The sequence below is a fragment of the Camelus dromedarius genome, chromosome 6 (assembly GCF_036321535.1).
Source record: "Camelus dromedarius isolate mCamDro1 chromosome 6, mCamDro1.pat, whole genome shotgun sequence".
NCBI classification, from domain to species: domain Eukaryota; kingdom Metazoa; phylum Chordata; class Mammalia; order Artiodactyla; family Camelidae; genus Camelus; species Camelus dromedarius.
This window is the reverse complement of record NC_087441.1, coordinates 6931213-6956858: the sequence shown is the minus strand read 5'-3', so window position 1 is coordinate 6956858 and position 25646 is coordinate 6931213. Positions and strand designations below refer to the sequence as shown.

The 25646-nt window shown below is 52.6% G+C and overlaps 2 protein-coding genes across 3 annotated transcripts in view; both read left to right on the top strand.

The window, feature by feature from the left end:
* The window catches only part of IGF2R (insulin like growth factor 2 receptor), a 95752-nt gene extending 84090 nt beyond the window's left edge, over window positions 1-11662 (top strand). Inside the window, exons 42-48 of the mRNA XM_031456644.2 lie at window positions 834-948; window positions 1763-1909; window positions 2428-2615; window positions 5654-5840; window positions 8106-8258; window positions 9152-9221; window positions 9886-11662. Coding sequence (XP_031312504.2) covers window positions 834-948; window positions 1763-1909; window positions 2428-2615; window positions 5654-5840; window positions 8106-8258; window positions 9152-9221; window positions 9886-10284 — 1259 coding nt within the window. The 3' untranslated portion in view covers window positions 10285-11662. The remainder of the gene's footprint in view (window positions 1-833; window positions 949-1762; window positions 1910-2427; window positions 2616-5653; window positions 5841-8105; window positions 8259-9151; window positions 9222-9885) is intronic.
* Window positions 11663-16974: 5312 nt separating this feature from the next.
* Window positions 16975-25646, top strand: part of LOC105100382 (solute carrier family 22 member 1) — a 32151-nt gene continuing 23479 nt past the window's right edge. The window contains exons 1-2 of one of the 2 annotated variants that reach the window (XM_064486507.1): window positions 16975-17499; window positions 22861-22964. In XM_064486507.1, the coding sequence (XP_064342577.1) occupies window positions 17089-17499; window positions 22861-22964 (515 nt within the window). In that variant the 5' untranslated portion in view covers window positions 16975-17088. The remainder of the gene's footprint in view (window positions 17500-22860; window positions 22965-25646) is intronic. The other variant, XM_010993383.3, reaches the window with a different exon arrangement.

Sequence of the window (25646 nt, the reverse complement as noted above, 5' to 3'; positions counted from 1 at the left end):
GACAGAGGTTGGATGTGTGAGAGTTGGGCTGGAGGGTGTGCTCCCTTTGAGGACCGCCCCATGCGGGCCCCTGGAGCCACCATCTGTCTGCCGAGCTGCGTGGGCTCGGGCCCCCTGGGACAGCTCTTGGTGGCCACTGGGAGAAGCTGGCAGCAGCAGCAGAGTTGGCCGGCTTGCCACGCTGGCCCCTGTGAGACGTGCAACTGAAAGCATGTCCCCACTTTTCTTAGACTCTGGAGGCTCGGGGCCTCAGCTTCTGCTTTTACCTTCTTCATCTCCAGGGGCAGAGAGAGCTCCGTGTGGAGCCAGGAGATCTGAGAAATCCAGAACTACCCCATCTGGCTTTTCACTTTGTCAGGCGGAGGTCTGGCACCTGCGCTGTTGTTACTGGGAGGCTCGGATACGAGGGTGGTGGGGAAGGCACCCAAAAGTACACAGAGGTGGCCCAGAGCTGGGGCAGTGATGGTAGCTGCTGCAGGTACTTGGGTCTGGCTCCACGCACGCGCTCTGAGGGCATCCCCCTTCCAGCCCCGAAGCCGCTCACTTTGGGGGAGTCTTCCTGTTGCCCAAGTGAGGAGATAGCCCCAAAGTCAGCAGCCCAGTTGTAGAACTGGTGAGCGCAGGGAGCGGGGCTGGGACTTGAACCCGGGTCTCCTCTGGCCGTGCAGGTAGTGATGTGGGCCCAGCGCCGTCACCAGGCTTGGCAGTGCTGATAACCCAGGCAGTGAGTCTCCCGAGAGACAAATGTTTGTCCTTAATGTAGGTTTTGACTTTGACATCGAGGTTCCTGGGAGGCAGTGGAAATGATGTCAGTTCAATCACCTGTGTTTCAGATGACAGAGTCGTCGTGACTTACTCGAAGGGCCATCAGTGCGGTGAAAACAAGACAGCATCCACTGTCATCGAGCTGACCTGTGCCAAAACAGTGGGCCGGCCTTCGTTCACACGGTGAGGGTGTAGGGGTCCCTGGGGGAGCTGTGCCCAGGGCGGGCCGGGACCCCGTCACAGTTTCTCCCTATGGCTTCCACTTGTGGGGTTGGGAGTGTGTGGGCAGCAGGGAGGGTTCTTGGGTTCCACAGTCGGGAGAGGGCCTGTCTGCTGAGACTTAGGGCCTGAGTTGGGGCCAGGGCTGCCCTGCCCAAGGAGGAGTCTCTGCATGGAGGCTGGGACACACGTACTAGACTAAAGCAGGCTTTAACTGGCTCCGTCTTTGGATGCCACTTTATAACCAAGAGGGCACTGACTGGTGCCACCCAAGGCCAGCTGTTCAGGCAGCCTGTCTGGGACCCACGAGCAGGTGGGGCAGCACCTGGGATGTTCTTGGATTAAACTGGGAATCTCTAGGCAGCTCCAAGTCTGGTGCGGGAGGAAGGCGTTCTGCCAACACAGACAGCACATGAGCCGCTGTTCGCGAGCAAACCAATTCCTCCCAGAAGCTGGGCTTGGAAGGAGGGAGACCCAGGCGCTGTCGGAGAGCGAATCAAGCTAAGAGTCTGAGGAGCTTGTAAAGTAAACATTCAAAAGTCTCCGTGCACATTTTCCCAGCTTTTAGATGTTTAGTTCCTACATTTTAAAACTAGGTGACTTGCCTCCGTAGTCACGTCGCGGGTGTGCCGGAGGGTCGCCTTCCCGGTGCTGGTGCTGAGATGGGCCGGTAGAGCAGCCCTGCCCGCCGGGGCGGCCTGTCCCTCACTGGGCAGAGGCATGGGCAGTGGGGGCCGTCGGGTCGGTGGCCGTGACCAGGCCCGTGTGCACCCTGCAGGTTTGACATCAACAGCTGCACCTACTACTTGAGCTGGGAGTCGCGGGCTGCCTGCGCCGTGAAGCCGCAGGAGGTGCAGATGGTTAACGGCACCATCACCAACCCTGCCAATGGCCGGAGCTTCAGCCTCGGGGACATTTATTTCAAGTAAGTGGAAAGTTTCCCGTTCGAGTGCTGCCCCTCACTCAGGTCCCCCCCCCTGGCCGGGGGCTGCGAGGTAAATAGGCCCGTATGTTTCAGTCACCTTTCCAGGTAATTGTCAGCTTTTACTCAGACAGGAGGACAGCATGACTCCACCACTGACACTAATGATGGTGAATTGTCTTGAGTGTAAAAATAAAGCCGCCCCTCCTCCCTCACTTCATGATAAGCCCAGGGTTTGGAGCTGGAACCTTCCGGGCTCACTGGCACGAGGAAGAAGACTTCGTTTCTCCACAGTGTCACTGAGGGGTGGTCTCGGGGTCCGGGGCCGTGCCGGGCGGCGCGTGAGGCTCCAAGCGCGGAAGGTGGGGCAGTAAGATGGTGCCCTCGGCCCCTTCCCGGCTGGGAAAGGAGCTGGGGCCAGCGTCCCACAGCCCTGCCCCGTCCCCGGGGCTCTGGGTCCAGGTGATAGAGGGCTTTCTCTAAGGACTGTGGAGTCACCACAGCCTTTTCCATGTATCCAGGCGATTCAGTGCCTCTGGGGACATGAGAACGAATGGGGACAAGTACCTGTACGAGATCCAGCTGTCCTCCATCACGGGCTCCTCCAACCCGGCGTGCTCCGGGGCCAACATCTGTCAGGTGAAGCCCAACGACCGGCACTTCAGCCGGAAAGTCGGAACTTCCGACAGAACCAAGTACTACGTTCAAGGTAATTCTCTCCGCGAACGCCCCACATTTAACCTCCTGGAAGGAACTTCAGCATCTTCATAAACAAACGCCCCTGAGTTGAAACCTCAGGTCGATTTTCACACAGAAGCCCTGGTCTGACCCTGCGTCTGTCACGTGGGCCTCGTCAGACGGGCCGAGCGGCGCGTGTGGGACCCGAGCATTTCACTGCGGGTCAGCTTCACCTCATAGACAAACCGGACAGACCTGGGCCAAAGCAGAGGTGGAGAGGTGGGGCGGAGGTGGGGCACAGTGTGCACGTCCGGAATTGCCTTCCATTCGGTTTTAGTCAGGATGTGTGTTTATTTTGAAACTGCAGATGTTCTTACAGGAAGATAGGAGACTTCACATTTGTAGGAAGGTTGGGAAGGAGCTGACCTAGGGATTTGGGTGGGTGTGTAGGAAGCCATCACGCTGCACTAATGGGGCTGTGGTCTTTTTTTTTTTTTTTAATCCCAGTTCTTTTTTTTTAAATTCCAGTTTTACTGAGATAGAAGTGACATTCAGCACTGTGTAAGTTTAGAGTGCCCAGCATAATTATTTGACTGATTTACATCATGAAATGACCACAACAAGCTTAGTGAACATTCATCGTCATAGGTAGAAAATTAAAGAAATAGAGGGAAAAAAATTGTTTCTCTTGTGGTGAGAACTCTTCGGATTTACGCTCAACAGCATACCGCAGTGTTAATACTGATGTTTAGCATGTGGCACATGACATCCCTGGTGCTGATTTATCTTGTAACTTCACCCAGTTCCTCCTCCCCCCACCTCTGGGAACCATCAGTCTGATGTCTTCTTCTGTGAGTTTGTTGATTTTTGAAGTATAATGGAGCTACAACACTGTGTTAGTTCCTGTTGGACAACACAGTGATACAGTATTTCTCTGCATTTCTGAACGGTCACCACGGTAAGTCCCGCTGCCTGTCACCGCACGGAGGTATCGCACGGGCATTGCCCGCATTCCCCACACTGCGCTCCATCCCGTGGCACACGTGTTTTGCAACTGCAAGTTTGTGTCTCTTTCTTTCATCTGCTTCTTCCCTAATTCCTTTTTGACCTTGGAAGAATATTTCCAGGAGGCCACTTGTGTGTTTTTGGTTTAAACAAATTTGATTTGATTTGTAAACCAGGTGAATGAACTCGCTTTTTTAAAAGTTAAATGAGTTTACAAAACCAGCCGACTGATGTAAAAGGGGCTGCTGAGAGATTCCCTGGGCGGAGGGGCAGCCGCTCCCCAAATAGGTGTAGCCTGGAAGTTTCTGTGCCCATGTATGGGGCCATGGGGCCTGGCAGAGACCTGCCGGGTCAACCTGACTCACTGTCATGTGTCCTCGTCATGGAGTCAGCCCACTCGCCTTCTCTGCTTTGCCAGTAATTCCGAGTCAGATGCTGGAGTCGCACACTGGCTGGGTTGGGCCTTCTCTTGAGGTGCTGTCCTCTGGGCCTGGCCCCGTAGTAAGTGCTTGGCAAATGTTTGTTGACTGACTGAAGGACTGCTTTAAAAGCCTCTTACGGTTCCCTATGATGCAGAGAAGGAAAGCCCTGGAAGATTTCAGAAAACTTGTTTTATTAGCGGCTGGTGCTGCAGACACACCCAGATGATTCACGAGCTCCCGCAGGCTTCATGTCCCCTCTGTGCAGGCCATTCTGCTGGCCTCAGCCCACCCACCCTCCTCCTCCTGCCAAACTCACTCAGCTCAGTGTCCCCTTCTCTGCAAAGCCCCTCTCCTCAAATCCAGGGTCACTGCTGCTGTGTGGCTGCAGTAGTGGTCAGGCTCCACAGCACAGCGCTGGTAGGGGGTCTAGTTACGAGTGAGAACCTTCATGTCTGTAAGGCCCCATCTCATCAGCCTCCTGTGGCTCCGAACTTTAGTGTGTGTGTGTGTGTGTGTGTGTGTGTGTGCGTGCGTGTGCGCGCACGTGCACACAGGCGTGAGTGCGTATTTATTTATTCTCGGTTAATAAAATCCCTTTTGGACCTTTTCACTCCCTTCATGTACCAGCCCCAGAAAGTAGGTGGTTTCGAGACCTTTCTTCACGTTTCAGTAAGGAATGCACTGTTAACTCTGTGTGAGGCACAATTGCTCGTGAGGGCAAGGGCAGGAGACCACGAAGCCCTGTCTCTGGTCGAGACATGGAGCTGCCACCTTGGCCCTAAGCTAGCTCACATTCCAGCCTGTGGGACAGCTGCTCAGGTCACAGCCAGTTACGGGTGAGGACAGTGGGGCCTTCCCAAGCCCGGCCCACACAGCTGGGGCCTCCACACCTCGCTGCCCGGTGCTCCAGCCGTGTCTGCCCTTGAGGAGTTTGAGCCAATTCCGAGGTTGTCCACACAAGGCCCTCTCACTTCTGACAACTCCCATCCCCACCTCAGGTTTGATAATCCACCAGAGCTCCCTGAGCGCTCAGAGCTCCCTGAGAGCCCTTGCAGCCATGCACACAGTTTATTACAGTGAAAGGATAGAGATTAAAACCAGCTGGTGGAAGCAGCGCAGAGGGTGACGTCCCGGGGGAGCCAGCTGCTGTCTTCTCCCTCCACAGTCAGGATGCACTATTTACCCAGCATGGATGTGCGACGACATGCACAGAAGCTCAGGAACCAGCTGCGGAAGCCCACCCGTGCCTCAGTGTCTGGGGTTTTATTGGGTTTGGCTGATTGATCTGTTGGTGTCGGCTGGCTGACTGGTTGGCTGGTTGGCTGGTTGGTTGCCTGCGTGGCCAACCTCGGTCTCTAGGTAGGCTGATATGCTGGCCAGCCCCTACTCCGCCTCACATTGTTAGCTGAGGACAAAGGCCAGGCATCGTTTGGCACGTGGTGCAAGCCTTTCCCACATCCTGAATTAGGGCTGGGGCTCCTAATGTGTCAAGTGGCCTGTGGAGAGCTCATCTGGAGCGTTTAATGATGCAGCCTTATGTCTGAGTCTCTGCAAACTGTTTGCAGACTCTGAAGAGATGAGCCTGTCCCACTGTTGAAACACGGTGCTAATGGTGATGTGTGTGTGCCTGCCTTTCTGACAGATGGCGATCTGGATGTGGTGTTTGCCTCATCCTCCAAATGTGGGAAGGATAAGACAAAGTCTGTCTCGTCCACCATCTTCTTCCACTGCGACCCACTGGTGAAGGACGGGATCCCCGAGTTCAGCCACGAGACTGCAGACTGCCAGTACCTCTTCTCCTGGTACACCTCTGCCGTGTGTCCTCTGGGGTAAGTGGGGTCCTGGCCTGGGCAGGAGCTTGCGGTCGGGTACTTTCCTCCATCGATGGACAAGTACCAACTGTACCCTCACCTCCTCTCTCAAAACCTAAGTTTTATAAGTATAAGTTTATGTGTGTTTTTTTCCCCTGGAGTTTTATTGTGGAAATATTCTGGCATGAACAAAAAACAGAGGAGGAGATAGAGGTAAACCCAGCTTCACTGGCTGTCAGCATCCTGCCCTTGCTGGCCCTGCCCCGTCATCACCACCTGCCGCTTTCTTGCCCCGAGCCCCGAGCCCTGAGCACCTCCACACTTTCCTTGCACATTTTTCCCAGCTGACTTTTCCCCTGGGCTCCTGGGAGGCAGGTGCTGTGTCTCATCTTTGTGTTCCCAGTGCATCTTTTCTTTGTGTTTTGGTGCAGATTAGTGTGGTAAATCTCACGTTAACTCGAGTGACTTGCTTTCTACATTTGAGTGAATGAAAAGCTTGTTATGCAGATCTTGGACATCTTGGGGGCCAGGTTTCCCTGGAAAGTGAGAGGACACGGTTTTGCGCCGAGGACTCCTGGGGGGAGCGAGGTGACTGCGGCCTACGTGGGCGTCCCCTCACGTCTGCAGCTTTGCTCTCGGCCCGCTGGGCTGTCACTCATAGACGACCCTGCCTGGAACAAAATGCCGTGAACTGCTTTTCTCTGGACTGCTTTTCTTTCTGTTACCCAGGCCACTGTCTTACAGAGGTTTTTCATTCTCTGTCCTAACACTTCAAGTTCAGAAGAAAAATGAATCTTTGTCGTATAATCGTTTCCTTCATTTCCTGGGTGAGGGATGTTGGACTCAGGCAGAAAGCAGAGTGGGGACAGAGTGGGGAGGTTGTAGGTCACACCTTTTTGATCTTAAATTCACTTGCTTTACATCCATGTTTCTGGAAAATTTAGGGCAAAACTTTTTTTAGGAATATGGACGTAAGGCAGGTCTCAACAGATTTACACATTGGTGCTGTATAAACGACGTACACTGTGCAATTGGGAACCAATAGGAAGAAATGAACAGAAAATTAGAAATATATTTGGGAACTAAAACGCACTTCTAAATAATTTATGGCTCACAGAAGAAACCAAAAATAGGAACTGAAACACACATAGAACAGAATGAACATCTCTGACCTCTGAACATGGGCCGCGCCTCGGGGCTTCCTGAGAGGCCGGGCTGGCTCCGCGGTGCCGCGTCTGCGGAGAGCCAGCCCTGCCTGCAGTGTGCAGAGCACGAGGTGTGAGCCCGTCCTGTCCTGTTGTTTCTTATCTAACGGGTGTTCCGGAAGAAGATTGGCTTAAACTGAATTTTGATCAGAGCCGTCATCCATATGTGACCAAGCCGTCAGGTTGCACTCTGACCCCATTATTTGAATTAAATACTTTTCTGAATTAATAGCACCTTCACGTTGCACACGTGGCCTCTTGAGTTCCCCTGTCTTAACCCAAAGCGTCCAGATCTTTCTTGTCGCTGCTCTCGCCTTCTCGGGATGGGGCACACTTTCTGTTCTGGTCCTGTTACCGCCGACGTGCTGGCCCGGAATGAGCGAGGGCCAGAAAGGGCAGAAGTGCAAGTCGTTACACAGACGTCTGGCTCTGCGCGGAAACGGTCAGTCAGGGTGTTTTTGGTTTTGTGTTAGGTATTTTCAGTGCTTCTCTTGAGTGCTCCACGTGGAGGTGCGCTGCTTCTCCCCACACGTGGGTGGGGATTGTGGGACCTTTGCTGACTGAGTGGCTGCTGTGTTTGTCCCCGACCCTCTGTCCTTGGATTTACCAGCACTGGATGGGGACAGGGGTCTGTGCTGTGCCCAGTGGTGTCCCACCCGTGTTTCCTCACCCCCGGGAGCACTGAGGCTGTGTCCCAGGATGAGTCCTCGGCTGCGATCACGGCTTCTTCCCAGAGAAGGGAGCAGTGGTCCTGGGAGACCGGTGAAGCCAGCATTTCCCTGAGCTTTTGCGTCTGTGCCCTCAGAGCCCCGCGGCAGATGAGCGAGGACTGGGGGGGGGCTGCGCTCCCCACGCTGGGCTTCTCTCATTTCCTCGGTGACAAGAGTTCACGAGGCCTGAGTGTTCCGATCCCCCCACCTTAATCTCATTGTCAGAGGAGTTCGTCCGCTGCTGAGTTCTCCGTATTGGTGGGATCTGGTCCTGCTGTGCGGGGTTTGCAGAGTCAGAACCACTGCCCGAGCTGGGCCTTGCTGGGGTGGTGGCTTTGGTGTGGCTGAGTGATGTGCCTTCCCTGCAGGGTGGGCTTTGACAACGAGGACGACGGGGAGGACACGCAGGAGCACAAGGGGCTCTCGGAGAGGAGCCAGGCCGTCGGGGCGGTCCTCAGCCTGCTGCTGGTGGCGCTCACTGGCTGTCTGCTCACCCTGCTGCTTTACAAAAAGGAGCGACGGTAAGGAGAGGGAAGCGGGTTGAGGGGGACAGGCCGGTGCTTCACATTTGAAACCTGGGCCATCAGAGTCATGAAGTTCTAGATGAAGACTTTGGAAGCGGTCTCTTAAACTGTGTTTTGTAATCTGTTCTGTAATCCCGTGATGAGGTGATGAGGTGTCTGGCCAGGGCCGTGGACCCTCTCAGGTCACATGGCAGATGCTCTGTGGGCCTCAGCCTGGCCTGCCCATTCCCAGGACATTGCTCTGCGTGTGTCCACAGATGGACAAAGAGTTAAACCCTGTTAACGAGGAGGCTTCTTTCTGATCAGCTGATCCCCTGCCGTTGAAAAAGGGGGCATTTGTTAGGTGCCTGCTGTGTGCCGGGTGCAACACCACCCCTTGGCTTCCCTTTGCTGGTGAATGGACTTGTCATTCCCGGGCAGTCTGACTGTCCGATGGATTTCACATCACCTATGAATGAGGCCCAGGATCTGTGTGTGGTCAGCCCTGTCCTGAGGGCAGAGGCTGGGTCAGCTCGGGGGCTCCCTGTTGCCTGTCATCTGCCCAGTGAGCCAGAGGCAGGCAGCAGGTGGGTAGGAAGGTCTGGCCTCGCCATCCCGACCCTGAGAGGCCGTCAGAGGGACATAGGGTTGGGGCGGAAGGTCTGGGAGTGAGCTGGACTTGGGTCCGTCCCTCAGCCCAGGAATCTCAGTGCGGCCCTGGGGTGGTGGGAGGTGTGGGTGCGTCACATCCACACATAACTCACTCTGGTCCTTGGGACACCACGAAGACATGGAGCAAGGATTTGAATCCACTTCTGTCAGATTCCAAAGCCTTTTGGCTGAACTGGTTTCCAGCTGGGAGTGCTGGGGGGTGAGGGGCTCCCCCCGGAGTAACCAAGGTCTCCTTTCAGGGAGACGGTGATAAGCAAGCTCACCAACTGCTGCAGAAGAAGCGTGAATGTGTCCTACAAATACTCGAAGGTAACTGTGCCCCCAACGCACACGCACACATGTGTGCACACGCGCACACTGTCGAGCTGCTGTTACAGTGCTGGTCAGTGACGACCAGGAGACCGTCAGCTCCACCAGTTTGAAATAGACAAAGGGGAAGCATCATTCTTTGCTCTTGACATGAATGTACATTTTATCCTTTCATCTTCCAGTTTTTCTTGTGGTCACAGCTGATTTCCTTAGGGCGTTCAGTGTTTAGGTTACTTCTACTTTTTTGGCTGTTCTACCAAAAAAAACATGGTAGTGAACATTTTTGTGCATCTGGCATTTGGATGATTCCCTTTAGGTAGATTTCCCAAGAAGCAGCATTATTTAGGCCAGAGGGCAGGAACACACTTGTGGCTCTTGACAGGAACTGCCAGACTGCTTTCTGAAAGGTTTCCTCCTACCGGACTCATCCACATGTCTTCCGTGTGGCTCCTGTCGCCGGCCCGCCTTCCTGCCCCCATGACCCCATCTGCCTCAGTCGGGTCTCAGCAGGAGCTGCCAGCCCTCAGCTTCCTCTCCCTGGTGGGGGACCCGGGACCTGGGAACATGGTGGCTGTGGCGGGCAGGGAGGAGGGTCCCTGACTCTGGGTGGGTCCTGGAGGGAGGGGGCAGAGGAGCTGAACGGAGTTTCTGTGTGTCCCGGCAGGTGAACAAGGAGGAGGAGGCGGATGAGAACGAGACAGAGTGGCTGATGGAGGAGATCCAGGCGCCGGCGCCAAGGCCCGGGAAGGAGGGTCAGGAGAACGGCCACATCACCACCAAGTCCGTGAAGGCCGAGGCCCTCAGCTCCCTGCACGGGGACGAGCAGGACAGCGAGGACGAGGTCCTGACCATCCCGGAGGTGAAGGTGCACTTGGGCAGAGGGGCCGGGGCCGACGGCGTGCTCCCGATGAGACCCCCACAGAGGAAGGTGCTCCGGGAGAGAGCGGACGACAGGGTGGGGCTGGTGCGGGGGGAGCCGGCCAGGAGCGGGCGGCCCCGGGCCACGCAGGAGCCGGTGAACTCCTTCCACGACGACAGTGACGAGGACCTCCTGCACATCTAGGCCCCCGTGCCTGCGGGGCGGGCTCGGCGGCACCAGCGGCACCTCCAACCAAATAAGACTTCAGCTCCGTGACGCTTCTGTCATTTTTGCCTTTAACAAAAACTGTTTCAAAAGGGAAGGGTTTGCGTGGTGGGGGAGAGGGGGAGGCGGCCTGCACCACTCTCCGGGGTGGTTTGCCGGCATGGGAAGGAGGCATGGCTCCAGCTGCCGGAGGGCGGGGCCAGGCCCCAGGTTTTGTCCCATGTCCTCGCGTAGAGTGCCTCCTGGCATGCGCCCGGGCCACACGGGTCTCGGGACAGAGGGCTGTGCTGGAGAAAAACCCTTGCTGCTTTAGGCCCTGTAGGGTATTTGACCATTATATTTTAGCATTTAATTCTCTCCTCCTATTTATTGACTTTGACAATTACTCAGGTTTGTGGAAAAAAAAAAACCAACAGTTTTTTCCTGCCGGTAGTCGGGTAACATACGTACCTGTCCACCCCTGGTCAAAGGGGAAGCTGTTGGGGCACTTGGATGGTTTCATACGAGATTTTGAACTGGTCCACGATGTATCCTCAGTTAGAATAGGCCATTCTCTCTCTTTCCCCTTTTGCTCCCTGTCTTGTAAGGGGTCGCATGTGCCCACACACATGCGTGGGGTCCCAGTGCCTGGGCTTTGGAGGGTCCGCCCGCTCTCTGCCTCTAGTCAGTAATGGCTGCAGCTTTTTGCATGACGTCTTCAATCCTAGGTGCACAGATCACATTTATCAGTATTTCTTTCGTCAGCTGGTGAAGTCAGACAACCCACCCAAAGATTGATATGTGTGTGTGTGTGTGTGTGAGTGTGAGAGAGAGAGAATGGAGCTGAGATGTCAGAGGAAATAACCTTTTTCCAGATCTGGGGTGTAGGTCTCACCTCTTCAGGTTCTCATGATACCACCTTTACTGTGCTTTTTTAAGAAAAAGCGTTTCTCAACCATTCGACCTATAAGAAGCCTTAATTTGCACAGTGCGTGACTTACGGAAATTGCGTGAAAGCCGCTGGGCCAGTGTTTCGCCCTGGCGTTGCACTTGGATTCCTTCTTGGGGGGCGGCCGAGGTCAGCCTTGGGTCTGCAGGACAGGGGGCGGGAACGCCGCCCTCCCCGGCTGCAGGCTCCTTTCTTGAAGTGTTTAGTGAACGACTTTCCTTGCATTATAGAATTGTATATAGACTCAATGGTATTCATATCGTGGGAAGCAAACCAGCCTGTAGGGTTCCTTGGTTTGTGTTCCGTTTGGCGGGCTTATTTGATTTAAACATGAGTGTATTTTTAAAAATTGATTTCTTTCCTCATTTTTTCAATCAAATTTACTGTAATATAAAGTATTCAACAATTTGAATAAAAGATAAATTATTACCTGGGTGTTAGTGCTTTTTCCCTGTGAGAGTGAGAAGCTGCTGACTCAGCAGCCAAGTCCGGCCACTTCCCTGTGCCTCCCGTTACATTGCAGGGACATCCCGTCCCCGCCTGGTGTGCACGGACCCTCCCTGCACGGCCCCTTGGCTTTCTATCTGGGGTCTCCTCGCGTGCAGTGTGCCCTCAAGGCCCACGAGGGCTTCTCAGCTTCATCTGGATTTCTTCCTCCTTCCGAGAAAGCAGACCTCAGGGTATTTTTACCAAAACAGCCGCCGTGAGCGCAGATCCCACGATACCATAAAGCACCCCAGGGTGTGGCCCAGTCTGACCTGCGTTGGAGGGGGGGTTGTCTTGCACAAATTTGATCATCCGTCTGAAACTGCTGACCAGGAATGAGAACGTCTTAGACATTAGCATGAGAGTGGGCGGAGCGGGAAGTTACCCCAGCGTCAGACTAGACTTCTCGGCGTCGACACCCTTCCCTCCTCCTCATTTTCTGATTATCCAATTGGAGTAACTTTTTTTTTTTTTTTTTTTTAAGGATTTTACAACACCTCTCCTGAGACAGACACTCTGGGGTCTTACAAAGGTTTACTTTGTGACCCCAGTGTTGCTGTTCCTCAGACACTGTGTCCAGGGGTCCAGTCTCCAAGCCACTCCCTTCCTGCTAAGACATGAGGCCCTCTCTGACTGTGGGCACTCGCTGGCCCTGTTGGTAAACTTAATGGCAGGGAAGTTCTCCGTCTGCCCTGTGGGCCACCTGCCCGGCCCACTCGTTCTGGCCACAGAGGGAGGGGGGTTGATCACACGTGCGAGGCCTTTGCTTAGGCTCCTTCCCTAAGAACCTGGGTAATCTCTACCCCTAAGAACCTGGGTAATCTCTACCCCTAAGCCCCTGCAAACAGGGTGACCGTCCACACCAGCCATTGTCACAGGTAGTTTAGGAAAACACTCCCTGATAGCAGATAGGAGTTACACTCTTTTAAAAGAAATGATTTTATCAAAGAGAGTACAACCCTAATTTAGTTTCCTTTTAATCAAATTTAAGCTTTTTTTTTGAGACTGTCCATTGAATGGTGGAGAAATGGGATCAGTGGAGGGTAAGGATGGTCTAGGCAAACCCCAGGCCAGGGAAATCCATGGGAGAGAGGACACCCAGCTGTCACCCAGAACATTTCAAACATGGTTGAATCCAGTTCACCAACTGCTGACACCTATACTGATCACGATTCCTTTGGGAGGTTGGTCACCACCATGGCCAATTTGAAGAAATACTTTGGGATGAGTTCAAGAACTGATGGGCATGGAAGTCTTACCTCCCTTCCTAGGGGTCAGGTCACAAGGGGATAGTGTGCATCGGGGGCAGGGGGTACGGACGAGGTTAGATTGATTAAAAACCCCTGACTCAGTGACTGCGACGCAACTTCTCATTTGTCCAGATGAACTGGGCTGACGTGGGGTTGGCCTCGCGTAGCCAGCCGAGGACGCTGTCTCCTGGGAGAGTGGGCGCACGGTGTCACTGCAGAAAGCCTGGGCGGGGCTGCCATGGCTTGGGGCTGGGCGTCCTAGCCGGGCTGTCCTGGGCACCTCCCGGGGTGGGGCAGCCCTGAGGCAGGTGGCCGTGTGTTTGGGGACAGAATGACCAGAGGGGCTGGAGAGGTAAGGCTGGAGCAGTCCTGGAACTTGAAGAGTCCCTTGGAAGTCACAGTAAGGAGTGTGCTCTTGCCCCCAAAGCAGTGGGAGCGGTGGGGAGGGCAGAGTTTGCTTTTGAGCATCATAAGGTAGAAGAAACGAAAGACAAGGGGACACTTTAACACTCGTATGGCCGGGCTGGGCCTGGGCAGCCTTGGCTGTGCGGACACTGGAAAGCCTCGGGCTCTCAGCCTGGCAGGAAGTACCATCCTGGGGAAAATAAAGTGTTTTCCTTAAAGATAGAGGGAAAGGCCAAAGTTAGGCTGTGAAACACTCCTGGACAGGGCGACAATGTGGGTCACCTGGCGGCCACTCTCAGCATGTCCTGGGGAAAGCGCCTGGGGGGGCGACCTCATTCCACCAGAGTAGGGAGGTGATGTGGGTTCTGGATCCCATGGGGCGGGTGCGGTGCCCAGACGGCCTTGAGGGTACTGGAGGTTCAGTTCCCAGGCAAACATTGTGACTCTTGGCTTCAGATTTTTTTTTTAGTTTTGATGGAACATACCAAAAATTTAAACACATGGGGCAAAGAACATTATTTTCCCTAAACCATTTGAGAGTGAGCTGCCTGCCTCCCGGTTGCATCCCCACCCCGGACACTTCAGGATGCCCTCCCCCACGAGCACAAGGCTCCCTCCCGACCCAGAGCACAAGCTGCACCTAGGGTCCTGCTCAGGTGTCACCAGTCATCATGGCAACGCTGTTTTCACTGAGAGGATCTCATTCAGAATCTTGTCCCGTTCAGTTGCCATGTCTCTTGAGTTTCCGTCAGTCTGGAAATTTCCTCAGTCTGGCACTGGTGACCTTGAGGTGGGTCGCCCTCCTCACCCTGCTTGCACCCTGACACCCCTGAAGGGCCACCCTCTACTCGGGGACAGTGTCGCCTTCTCCACTGCTGGGACGATGCCTGTCCTGCTTTGCCCACCTCGTGGCTTTAGGACTCTGGAGGCATGGGGGGAGGGGCCTCAGGAGTAACGAAATCACCCTTGAACTAAAGGTCGCGTTGGCACGTGGATGGATTGTCGTATAGTGGCGTTTCCCAAAGTGTGCCCCATGCAGCACTTCTTCTGTGTGATTTTGACAGACGTTCTACCAAAAATGGAAAGGACCTGGGCTCAAGAAAGTTTGGAAAATGCTGAGTTAAAGGTGAATAGCCTTTCTTGCTGTGAGGCCCTCAGTGTTTAAAGGGAGAGACTGCTGAGGGCACAGGACAGTGCGGTAGGAACCGGCCAGTGAGCCTCCGGGAAGGGGAACCGTGAGCACAGTGAGCAGCGTGCCCTCAATGGTTGCCCGTGTCCCCGTGGGGAAGCTGGCGGTGTGTGGCCAGTGCACGGCGGAGGGGCTGCTGTCACCGTGGGCACCGCTCTGCTGTTCTGCTGTCGGTCACACGGAGCAGGTTGGTGGGTTGTCCGTACAAGACGACAGTGCTGATTAACAACTTGGGCCGGGGGCACCTGCTACCTCAGACCTGCCCTCCCCAGGGGAAGGCCCTGCCCCCTCCCCTGCTCCTGCCTCTGCCATCCCTTCCCCGCCTCCAACACTTCTCTCTCCTTGGGTCAAATTTCCCAAAAAACTGACCCACGGCCCTGATATTGAAGCACCATTGTCCTGGAACAACACAAACTGCATTTGAACCGTGTGGGTCCACGTATACGCAGATTTTCGTCAGTTAATGCTATGGTTCTACACTATCTGTGGCTGGTTGAATCCATGGATGTGGAGCTGCCGGTACGGAGAAGGGCCGGCTGTGGGGCTTGAGTGCCCAGATTCTGGTGTACGTGGGGGCTTCTGGGGATGTTGAGGGACCACCGTCCTAGAACCACTGAAATGGTGCTCTGAACAGCCCCTTCCTTACTCCCCCACATTTGAGTGCTGGAGTAGTGCGGTCATTAAGGGTTGAATCTTGTCTCACCAAAGTTTGCATGTTGAAGTACTAACCCCCGAATCTCAGAATGTGACTTTGTTTGGAGATGGGGTCTTTACAGGGGCGTTCGAGGTAAAGTGAGGTCAGTGGGGTGGCTGGGCCCTAAGCCCCACTAAGCCTGTGTCCTTCTGAAAACGTGGAAATTTGGGCACAGTGACTGCAGCAGAGGGAGGAGTGTGTGAAGAGACAGGGAGACACCGGCCACCCACCAGGCCAGGAGGGAGGCCTGGGACAGCCTCCCCTCACCCTCACTGGGAAACTGCGGACACATCAGTTTTGGACTTCTGGCCCCCACAACTGTGAAGCAATATATTTCTGTTAAGCCAGCTGAGTGTCCTACAATTTAATACTGCATTGTCCCCATATTTGACACTGTTTACCTGGAAAGAGCATCAAACCCACAGGTTAAGTGCTCAGTTCCATGAGACTGCCTTCCCTACCCTGGAAGCCCATCACTCTTAGGTCCCTAGGTTACCCACAGTTCTGTCCCTGACTTGGCCACAAATCAGGGTTCCCCTTTGCTCAAGAGAGCGCGGGCAGGGCTGAAAGTTCCCAGTTTCTAACCATGGTTTGGTCTTTCCTGTGGCCAGGAACCCGCCCAGAGTCACCTTGCTGAACAGAAGACACTGCTGTCACCGGGAAGTGAGACGGGTTTCAGCAGCCCCGGACCAGGATGTGGTGTCGGGGGTGGGGGTGGGCGTGGGGGTTGGAGACCAAGATACAGTTTTTATTATCTCACGTGGGCAGAAAGGGCAGTGCCTGGCCCACGTGTGCTGAGGCCCTGCCTTGGGGAGGTTTGCCCCTGGTCTTCTTCATTGCCCCCGGCCAGTCCTCTGCTGCAGCCCGGGTGGGAACGGCGATGGCAGAGCTGCAGCCCCCGAGGTGGGCCCTGCTCTTTCTACCAGACAGCTGGTGGGCCCCTGGGTGTGAGGCCAGCTCCCAGTACCCACAGGGCGAAGACACAAGAGTCCCAGGAACAAAACAGGCACCCTGTGCTTCTGTTTATCTGTCCCTCCTGTTTGCACAGAGAGGGACCCACCCTTCATATCCTGGGTCCTCCCAGGGCTGAAATGGGGGAAGGGGGAGGGTGTTTTCTGCCTGCGGCCCTTTGATACCTTTCGTCAGCAACTCTGGCCAGGGCCCGTGGGGCTCCTGTCCCTGGGCCCAGATGGCCCTTTGGCCCACTTGCCCTGGGGATTCAGGGTGTTTCACAGTCCAGCAGCCAGGATCCCGCCTAGTGGGGTCCCACGTGGGTCCTGGAGACCCTGGTCACCCCACGTTAGGACAAGGATGGAAGTAAATGGGTCTGTTTGGAGAGCTTGGTTCTCCCACCACCCAGGTCAGACCCTCGCCCCACCCTGCTTCAGGTGCCCACCGCAAGTAGGAGGTCCTGTAGCTGTGCCTGGCAACCAGTGTGCGAGCTTTGGTTTATCTGGATCATAAAAAGTTTCAAAATAGATAATCCCTTTGGAGGAGCCTGAAAGAGACTGCTGGAAGGTTGACAGGCACGCTCACTCCCTCCTCTTGCTCTGTAAGCTCTAACTCAGCAGAACTGGGACCTTAGCCTAGGTGACTTGCTCCCCAGCCAAGCAAACAATTTGGCCAGTCACCCCCCTGCCTTCCGCCCTTGCCTGAAACCTGCACCACGGGGTGAAAGATTATTTCCAGCTGTTTGGCTTTCTGCAGTATCATGCTTAGACAGCAATTTTATTTCAAACCAGCCCATTGCAGAGAACCCCACACAAGACACTGACCCTGGACCGTGCAGCCGAAGCGGTCTGGTCCAAGCGATGAGGGTGGTGGGTCAGTCATGCCCACCGTGGATGATGTTCTGGAGCAGGTTGGGGAGTTTGGCTGGTTCCAGAAGCAAATCTTCCTGATCCTATGCCTGATCTCAGCTGCTTTTGCCCCCATCTACGTGGGCATCGTCTTCCTGGCCTTCATCCCGGACCACCACTGCTGGAGCCCCGGCGTGGCCGAGCTGAGCCGGCGATGTGGCTGGAGCCTGGAGGAGGAGCTGAACTACACAGTGCCGGGCCCGGGGCCGGCGGGCCAGGCCTTCCCCCAGCAGTGCCTCCGCTACGAGGTGGACTGGAACCAGAGCGCCCTCGGCTGCGTGGACCCGCTGGCTGGCCTGGCCGCCAACCGGAGCCACCTGCCGCTGGGCCCCTGTCAGCACGGCTGGGTGTACGACACGCCTGGCTCCTCCATCGTGACCGAGGTAACAGCAGACCTTGCCTCTGGGGGATGTGGGAGTGTCAGGGGCAGGGAGGAAACGTACAACAAATCCCACAAGGTTCAGGTTCCCATCGGGAAAGAGGAAGCAGGGTTTTGGTCACTGAACCTCAGCATGTGTCAGGCTCCATCCTGGGCACTTGGGAGTCTTCCCTTGTTTAATCCTCCACAGACTCTGGGCATTAGAGGAGGAGACTGAGGGTCAGAGAGACCATCGCAAGCCAGGCTGAGCTGCATTGTTTGAACACGGGGCTACGGGGAGACGGGTTCCTCTTCTTTCTGTCCTGCTGGTTTCTCCAAGAGCCTGCAGAACTCACCTGGGGTCCAGTGCCTCAATGATTAGAATTGTGAGTCTCTTCCATCCATTCAAGAGTCATGCAGGGGGAAGGGATAAATTAGGAGTTTGGGATTAACAGATACACACCACTGTATATAAAATAGATAAACAACAAGGACCCACTGTATAGTACAGGGAACTATATTCAATATCTTGTAATAACCTGTAATGAAAAAGAATATGTACATACATATTGATCACTGAATCACTGTGCTGTACACCAGAAACAGACACCACACTGTACATCAACTATAATTCAATTTAAAAAAAAAGCGTCATGGATATGTGACAGCTAAACCCTGGCCACTGAGGTGGTGTGGAGGCTGCCCTGGCTTTGGAGTCAGACTGAATCCTAGCCATGCCCCGGATTGGCTGAGCATTACTGGGTAGGTTACTTGGCCTCTCTAAGCCTTGTTTTTTCCACCAGTAAACCAGCGATGATGATAACCTGCTTCATAGGGGTCAGCTGAGGACCACGGAGGTGCTGGCCAGACAAGCCGAGTTACACTGCGTGTCCCCTTGATAGCCTACTGCGAGTGTGAAGGTGAAAAAGGGCCTCCCTGGGATAGTTTAATGGGTTATTTGAGCATTTGTTTTGAGAATATCTTAGTAAAAAGCCACCAGATGTTTTTCCTTCATGAGCCCTTTTGAAAGTATTGCACTGTGGGCACTTGGAAATTGGCCTCAGGGTCAGCTGGCGAAGCCACAGGCCCGAATGATACAGAGTTCCGTTGGCAAGTCTTGGTTTGGGTGAGGCACTGCTCATCTGAAACAAGGTTGCTTAGTGGTCTCAGCGTCAACACGTCTGGGCTGTCCCTGGAGGAAGGCGCCATGTCCTCCCCTCCAGCCTCACCAGCTCACTGTCTGGGGCGCAGGGCGGCCGGGCAGCAAGTTTCCCCCGCGGGAGGAGCAGGTACAAGTGTGACTTTTTTACCTGTCTTGCATGAACATCTGGTCCCCAAGTCATCCTTCCATGACAGATGTCCCATTAGTAGACTCGCCTCCCAGGGACACTGAATTGGCCACTGGTCTTGCTGGGAAACTAGAAGCAGACCAGGACGGGGAGGTACTGTTCTCTGTGGCTGAGGCATACTCTGCTTGGAAAGGCTCAGAGGCAAGGATTCGCCCAATCTCCTCTCTGTCTGTTCATTCAGTACATGCTCTGAGCTCTTCCTCTGTTCTGGCGCTGGGGTGGTGCCAGGAGGGAGACAGAGAAGAACCTATGTGGGTCCCTCAGGGAGTCTGCAGTCTCCAGAGAGTGAGGGAGGGACGTGGGGATAAGACCGGCACCCAAGACCACATCACATGTGGGAGATGTAGAGGGACCAGGGGACTCTGAGGATCCTAGCTACTGAGCTGATCATGGTGTCTTCCAGAATGAGGTGGCATTTAAATGGAGCCTTGGGGGGTTATTTCGAACAGCCAGGAGAGGGAACAGGGTGGGTGGGGGACCATGAGCCAAACAAAGCTCAGGGGAGAGGGAGTGGGTGCTACACTCAGGGAACAAGTTGTTGGCAGAGGAGTCAAGGGGGAGAATGGCAGTGACAGCTTACCTTCAAGCCAGGGCATGGAGTCCTTATGCCGCAAAGGCGCCAAATAAAATACGGGGTGCCCAGTTAAATGTGAATTTCAGGTAAACAATGGACAATTTTTTAAGGATAATTATGTCCCAGATGTCGCACGGTCCTTGATATTGATTGCTGAGGCCGGGAATAATATTGCAGGGGACATACTTAAACTAAAAAACAACAAAACAAATGTGTTGTTTATCCAAAATTCAAATTCGACAGGGGACCCTGTATTTTTTTTTTCTTTCTACATCTGACAACCCTACCTTCGAGGCAGGGCTGGGAGCTAGGTGTTATTTAGGCAGAGGAGGGAGATGAGCCTCGCTGGACCTTGGGAAGGCGCTGGTGGGGGTGGGGGTGGAGATTGGGGGAAGATTGAGGAGGAGGCCGAGACATGAGCCCTGGTGAGAAATGGCAGCCAACATGGTTGTCACAGGAAGGGAAAGAAGAACCCAGTTAAGAGACGCTGGGGGAGAGGGTGGGGTGTGTGAATGGAGCTACTGAAAACTGAGGCTGGAACACAGGAAGCAGCCTGGCCAGGTGGTGGCCTGGGTGGGGGCAGGAAAGGAGGGGACACAGCCAAGAAGACCTACAGAGCTTTAGAACCAACTGGCTGACTGTGGTTCTAAGAGCTGGGCTTCCAGGTGACCGACCAGCCAAGCAGTGGTGAGGTCTGAGAGAATCCTGGAGCCGTTCTTTGCAGAGAGAGTGAGGAGGAGGGGCTGTACAGAGTTCTTTCGGGGACACGCTGAGCGTGGAGGGTGGTGGGACGCCTCTGGACATATTGAAAGGTGACCAGACCTGCAGGGCCTCTAGGTTGGCGGTGCAGGGGAGCCCAGCTCCTGGAAGGAAGGGGCTCTACTCAACCTTTCCCTTCTGATGCTTCAAAACCACCTTGGCCTCCACTCTTCCTCCTCAGCTGAGGCTTATTCTGGGGGTAGTTCATCTTTGTTACTTATTTCTGCAGAAATAATCTTTAACTTGGCCTTGCCTTGGACATTGGAACTTGCTTAAGGGAGGGCGATGAGCCAACCTGTTTGAATACCCGGCTCCCTGCCCTCCTTGTCCTGGAGGATGGGGTCAGGGTCCTTCTGGAGAAGGAATGTGCACAGTCCTGACTTGTGACTCCCCTCAGGGGCCCTGGCTCTCAATTAGCCCCACCTCAGGCCAGGGGGCCCGAGAAAGGCCCCAGACAGAGGTGAGGGGTGCTTATGTCTCCAAACTCGTCTCATCCTGGGGCTCACTTGGATTCTGACCTGTGACCTGCTGGGACAGGATCCCTGGGAACCTGCATTCTAACAGGACTCTGGGTGACTTCGGGCGAGTGGGGTGCGCACTGTCTCTATGCAGCTCTCCAGTCTGCGTCCCGCAGCGGGGCCTGGCCCGGGTGATGCCCAAGCAGGAGCAGTGGGCCTGAGGACCCAAGCCCGCGCTCCCCCTAGGCAGCCCCCGGCTTTCCCAAGGGGCCTAGCCTGTCTTCCTGGTGGCACAAAATCGCCCAGGGACACTGGCTGGGGGTGAGTTTGGGAGTGCAGGGGGCAGGCAGGTTTCCCAGTCTTGGGGGTGCCTCCAGACAGACACACTCTGTGAGGCCTGGGGCAGAGTTCTCAGGGGAGGCGGTGTCAGCGGGTGAAGCCGAATGTCCCTTTTTCCAGCTCTGAGAGTGCCCCGGCTTCTGCCCCATTCCCCGGGGCAGGAGGGCACCCAGGACATTTCAGGAAGAGTGGCAGAGACATCTTACAGGGACGCTGATTGCAAAGAGGAGAACAGACAGTAAAAACCCCGGGCCCCTCACCGTGACTTTGGTGAAATAGAGTCCCCACAGAGGGTCGTGCTGGGCGATGTGCGCAGAGGCTACAAAGGGAGGGCTGGAGATACAGACCTGGGACAGCTGGGTGACAACACCCAGGAGTGACCTCCCCCGCGTTCTACTGGTGGGGTCCAGGGCAGCAGGGAAACCCAAAGAACGGCAGGAGAGGCTCCAAGGGGAAGGGGTGGTTTCTGCTGAATTTTAAGGGGGCTAAACACCTGGATTGGCAGAGGACAGGCATGGTGCTGAGTGGTGTCTTGTCCTGCCTCCCAGAGCTGAACCACTCACGGGAGCAGACGGCCAGTCTGGGCAGAAGACAGACAGTCGATCCAGCTCGTGGTCAGTTCTGAAAGTCAAGTGGTAGTGTGGAGTTTTACTTACATTTTATTTTAAAAATTGCTCATATCAAGGAAGTAAGCAGCTGGCCAGATGGAACCCTAGGCTGGCTGAGTGCAGAGCACAGGGGTCTTCATGATGGACCCCCAGGCTGGGACCAAGGCATAGCTCACATGGGCGACTTTAGATGTTTGAGGGTGGTGTGCAGTAAAACCTCCATTTAAAAAGTAAAGGGTGGGGGGAGGGTAGAGCCTAATGGTAGAGTGTGTGCCTAGCCTGCACAAGGTCCTGGGTTCAATCCCCAGCACCTCCACTAAAAAAATAAATAAATACCCCCCCCAAATGGTGTATTATTTACCAAAACAATTTGCACATGATTTCTCCCCTTTGGTGCTCACAGTAGCTCTGTGGCTGTGACAGGACACATAACACAGATTTCAGGCTGGATAGCACCCAGCTAAGAGCTGTGCCCTGGCTGCTGCCCCCCAGCCCCTCATGTCTCCCTGGAGCGCCATCCTTCTCCTGACCCCTGGGAGCCCTCAGGAGGACGTGGCGCTGCTCACGCACTCGGGCTTCCCAGGGTGCCTGGACGTGTTGGTGTCACCATGTGTGTGTCACACATGGAGGGACATCCCCTGAATCCCCCACATGATGACACCCTTCCTCAGGCAGACTTGCTCCTGCTCTCACCTCTATCTTTCCTCCTTGGTCCTCCCCTGGCTCCTGTCACATCAGACCCTCCGAGTCCCCTGCCACCCCTCAGTCCCACCCCAACCCTGCAGTGCTCGGGCTGCTCCCAGGAAGCCCCTCCTTCTGGCCTCTCTGCTCAGCAGTTCCCGGGTCACGACAATTTTACATAATTGCTGGTAAAATCTACATACTCATACATAATTAATATATGTTAATTAAGGGCTTTTGACCAATTCTGGAACACATGTTATATTTATTTAGTTACATTTCTGGTTTTGGAGATTTCTTTTAGAAACCTTACCTCTTGGCTATGTAGTCCTTTGACAGCTGACTGTCAATGACACTTGACAACATCCTCTTTAATTGGTGTATATTGAGGGTACAACAAAGGTAAACATATTAGGCATATCATGACATTGACTGGGATTGACCAGGAACCCTGAATTCTTCTCACGAAAATGTGGTAGAGAAAATGATGTGAAGCCTCTGGGGACACCACATTCTGTGTTGTGCATTTACCTTTGTGTGGAGGGAGCATGGAAGGTGCAGCAGGACTTACAAACGGTCTTGTGTTTTTGGCCCCTCTGACCGCGGTGTGACCCGCAGTTTAACCTGGTGTGTGAGGACTCTTGGAAGGTGGACCTCTTTCAGTCCTGTGTGAACGTGGGCTTCTTACTGGGCTCTCTGGGCATCGGCTACATTGCAGACAGGTATGTAAAAGCCAGTCCAACTGGACAGAGCATCAACGCTATGGGGAGGACCGATTTTAGGGGACAGTGGTGGTAGAGGGTAGGCAGAAATTGAGGGAGATAAGACACGGTAGCTAGTGGTTTGAACTATGTGGGGCAGCAGGACAGGGGAGAAGGTGGGGATTTAGGATGGATTTCAGAGGTGGAAACTTCATGTAGATTGTACTGTTGCGGTATGTGGCTGAGAGGAAGAGGGGAAGAAACCAAGGTTGATGCTTCTAGCAGATGGGTGGGGATGGGCAGGCCAGTTTTTGAGATGGGACATAGTGGGCTAAGAACAGTCTCTGTTGCAGTGCTTCGTGGGGAAGTGGGTGGGAATGTTAGGACGGGAGATGTGGACTTTTGTGTGTGAACAACTCCCCCTCCTCCACTCAGTATTTTGTTAAAGTATGTTAATTTCATCTTTACATGTAGGAAGAAGTTAGAGTGAGTTGTTCAGTCATGTTAGGTTAGAATTTTTTTAGTGTGTATGTAATTATTTTCAGGGGTACATAATTGTCATTTATGAGTAAGAAAGTATATGTATATATGCTTTTGAAGTGTAACTGACCTACAGCACTATGTTAGTTACAGGTTCACAATTTAGGGGTTCAATATTTCTATACATTTCAAACTGATCACCATAATCAGTCTGGTTATCATCTGTCACCAAACAGATATCCCATTACTATTGACTACGTTCCCCACGCAGTACATTTCATCCTCGTGATTCATTTATTTTGTAAATGGAAGTTTGTACCTCTAAGTCTACCTCATCCATGTCTCTCATCCCCCAACCCGCACCCCTTTGGCAACCATCTGTTTATTCTCTGTATCTATGACTCTGTTTCTGTTTTGTTATGTTCATTCAATTGTTTTGTATTTTAGATTCCACATGTAAGTGAAATCATATGGTATTTGTCTTTTTCTGTCTGACTATCACTTAGCATAAGATCCTTTAGGTCTACCTCTGTTGTCACAAATTCATTCTTTTTTATGGCTGAGTAATATTTGATGGTATCTATATGTGTGTGTGTGTGTATATGTGTATATCTATATCTATCTACATTGTGTATGTGTGTGTATACACATTTTTTAATTCATTCATTTATCAATGGACACTTGGGTTTCTTCCATATATTGGTTATTGTAAATTATGCTGCATTGAACATAGGGGACACATATATCTTTTTGAATAAGTTTTTGTTTTCTTTGGAAAAATACTCAGATGTGGAATTTCTGGATTGTATGGTAATTCCATTTTTAATTTTTTGAAGAAAATCCATACTGTTTTCCATAGTGCCTGCATCAATTTACATTCCCACCAACAGTGTACTAGGGTTCCCTTTTCTCCACATCCTCACTAACACTTGTTATTTATTGTCTTTTTGATAGTAGCCATTCTGACAGGTGTGAAGTGATATCTCATTGTAGTTTTGATTTGCATTTCCCTAATGATTAGTGATGTTGGACATCTTTTCATGTGTTTGTTGGCCATCTGTATGTCTTCTTCAGAACAATGTCTATTTAAGTCCTCTGCCCATTTTTAAATCTGGTTTTTTTTTTTTTTTTTTTGATGTTGAGTTGTATGAACTCTTTGTATATTTTGGACATTAACCTCTTATCAGAAATACTATTTGCAAATATCTTCTCCCATTCTATAGACAGTCTTTTCATTTTGTTGACAGTTTTCTTTGCTGTGCAAAAGCTGGTTAGCTTGGTGTAGTCCCATTTCTTTGTTTTGGCTTCTGTTTCCCTTGCCCAAGGAGACATATCCAAAAAACATTACTAAGACCGAGTGCAAAGAGCATACTGCCTATGTTTTCTTCTAGGAGTTTTGTGGTTTCAGGTCTTGCATTTAAGTCTTTAATTCATTTTGAGTTTATTTTTGTAGATGGTGTGAGATAGTAGTCTAGTCCGATTCTGTTACTTGTGGCTGTCCAGTTTTCCCGACATCGTTTATTGAGGAGGCTCTTTCCCCCCATTATATATTCTTGCCTCCTTTGTTGTAGATTACTTGACATATAAGTGTGGACTTATTTCTGGACTCTCTATTTGGTTCCATTTATCTATGTATCTGCTTTTGGGCCAGTTCATACTGTTTTGATAATTGTAGCTTTGCAGTATAGTTTAAAATCAGGGCTCATGATACCTCCAGCTTTATTCTTCTTTCTCAAGATTGTTTTGTCTATTTGAGGTCATTTGTGCTTTGATACAAATTTTAGAATTATTTGTTCTAGTTATGTGAAAAACACCATTGATATTTTGATAGGGATTATTTTGAATCTTTAGAGTGCCTTAAGTAGTATGGTCATTTTAACAATATTAATTCTTCCAATCCGTGAGCACAGTATATCTTTCCATTTTTTTTTCTGTTGTCATCAGTTTCTTTCATCAATGTCTTATAGTTTTTTGAGTATAGATCTTTTACCTCCTTGATTAGATTTATTCCTGGGTATTTCACTCTTTTTTATGTAATTGTAAATGGAATTGTTTTCTTAATTTTCTTTCTGATAATTGTTATTGTAAAAAAATGCAACAGATTTCTGTATATTAATTTTGTATCTTGCAACTTTGATGCATTTGTTTATTCTAATACTTTTTTTTTTTTTTTGGTAGTATCTTTAGAATTTTCTACGTATAGTATCATGTCTTCTGCACACA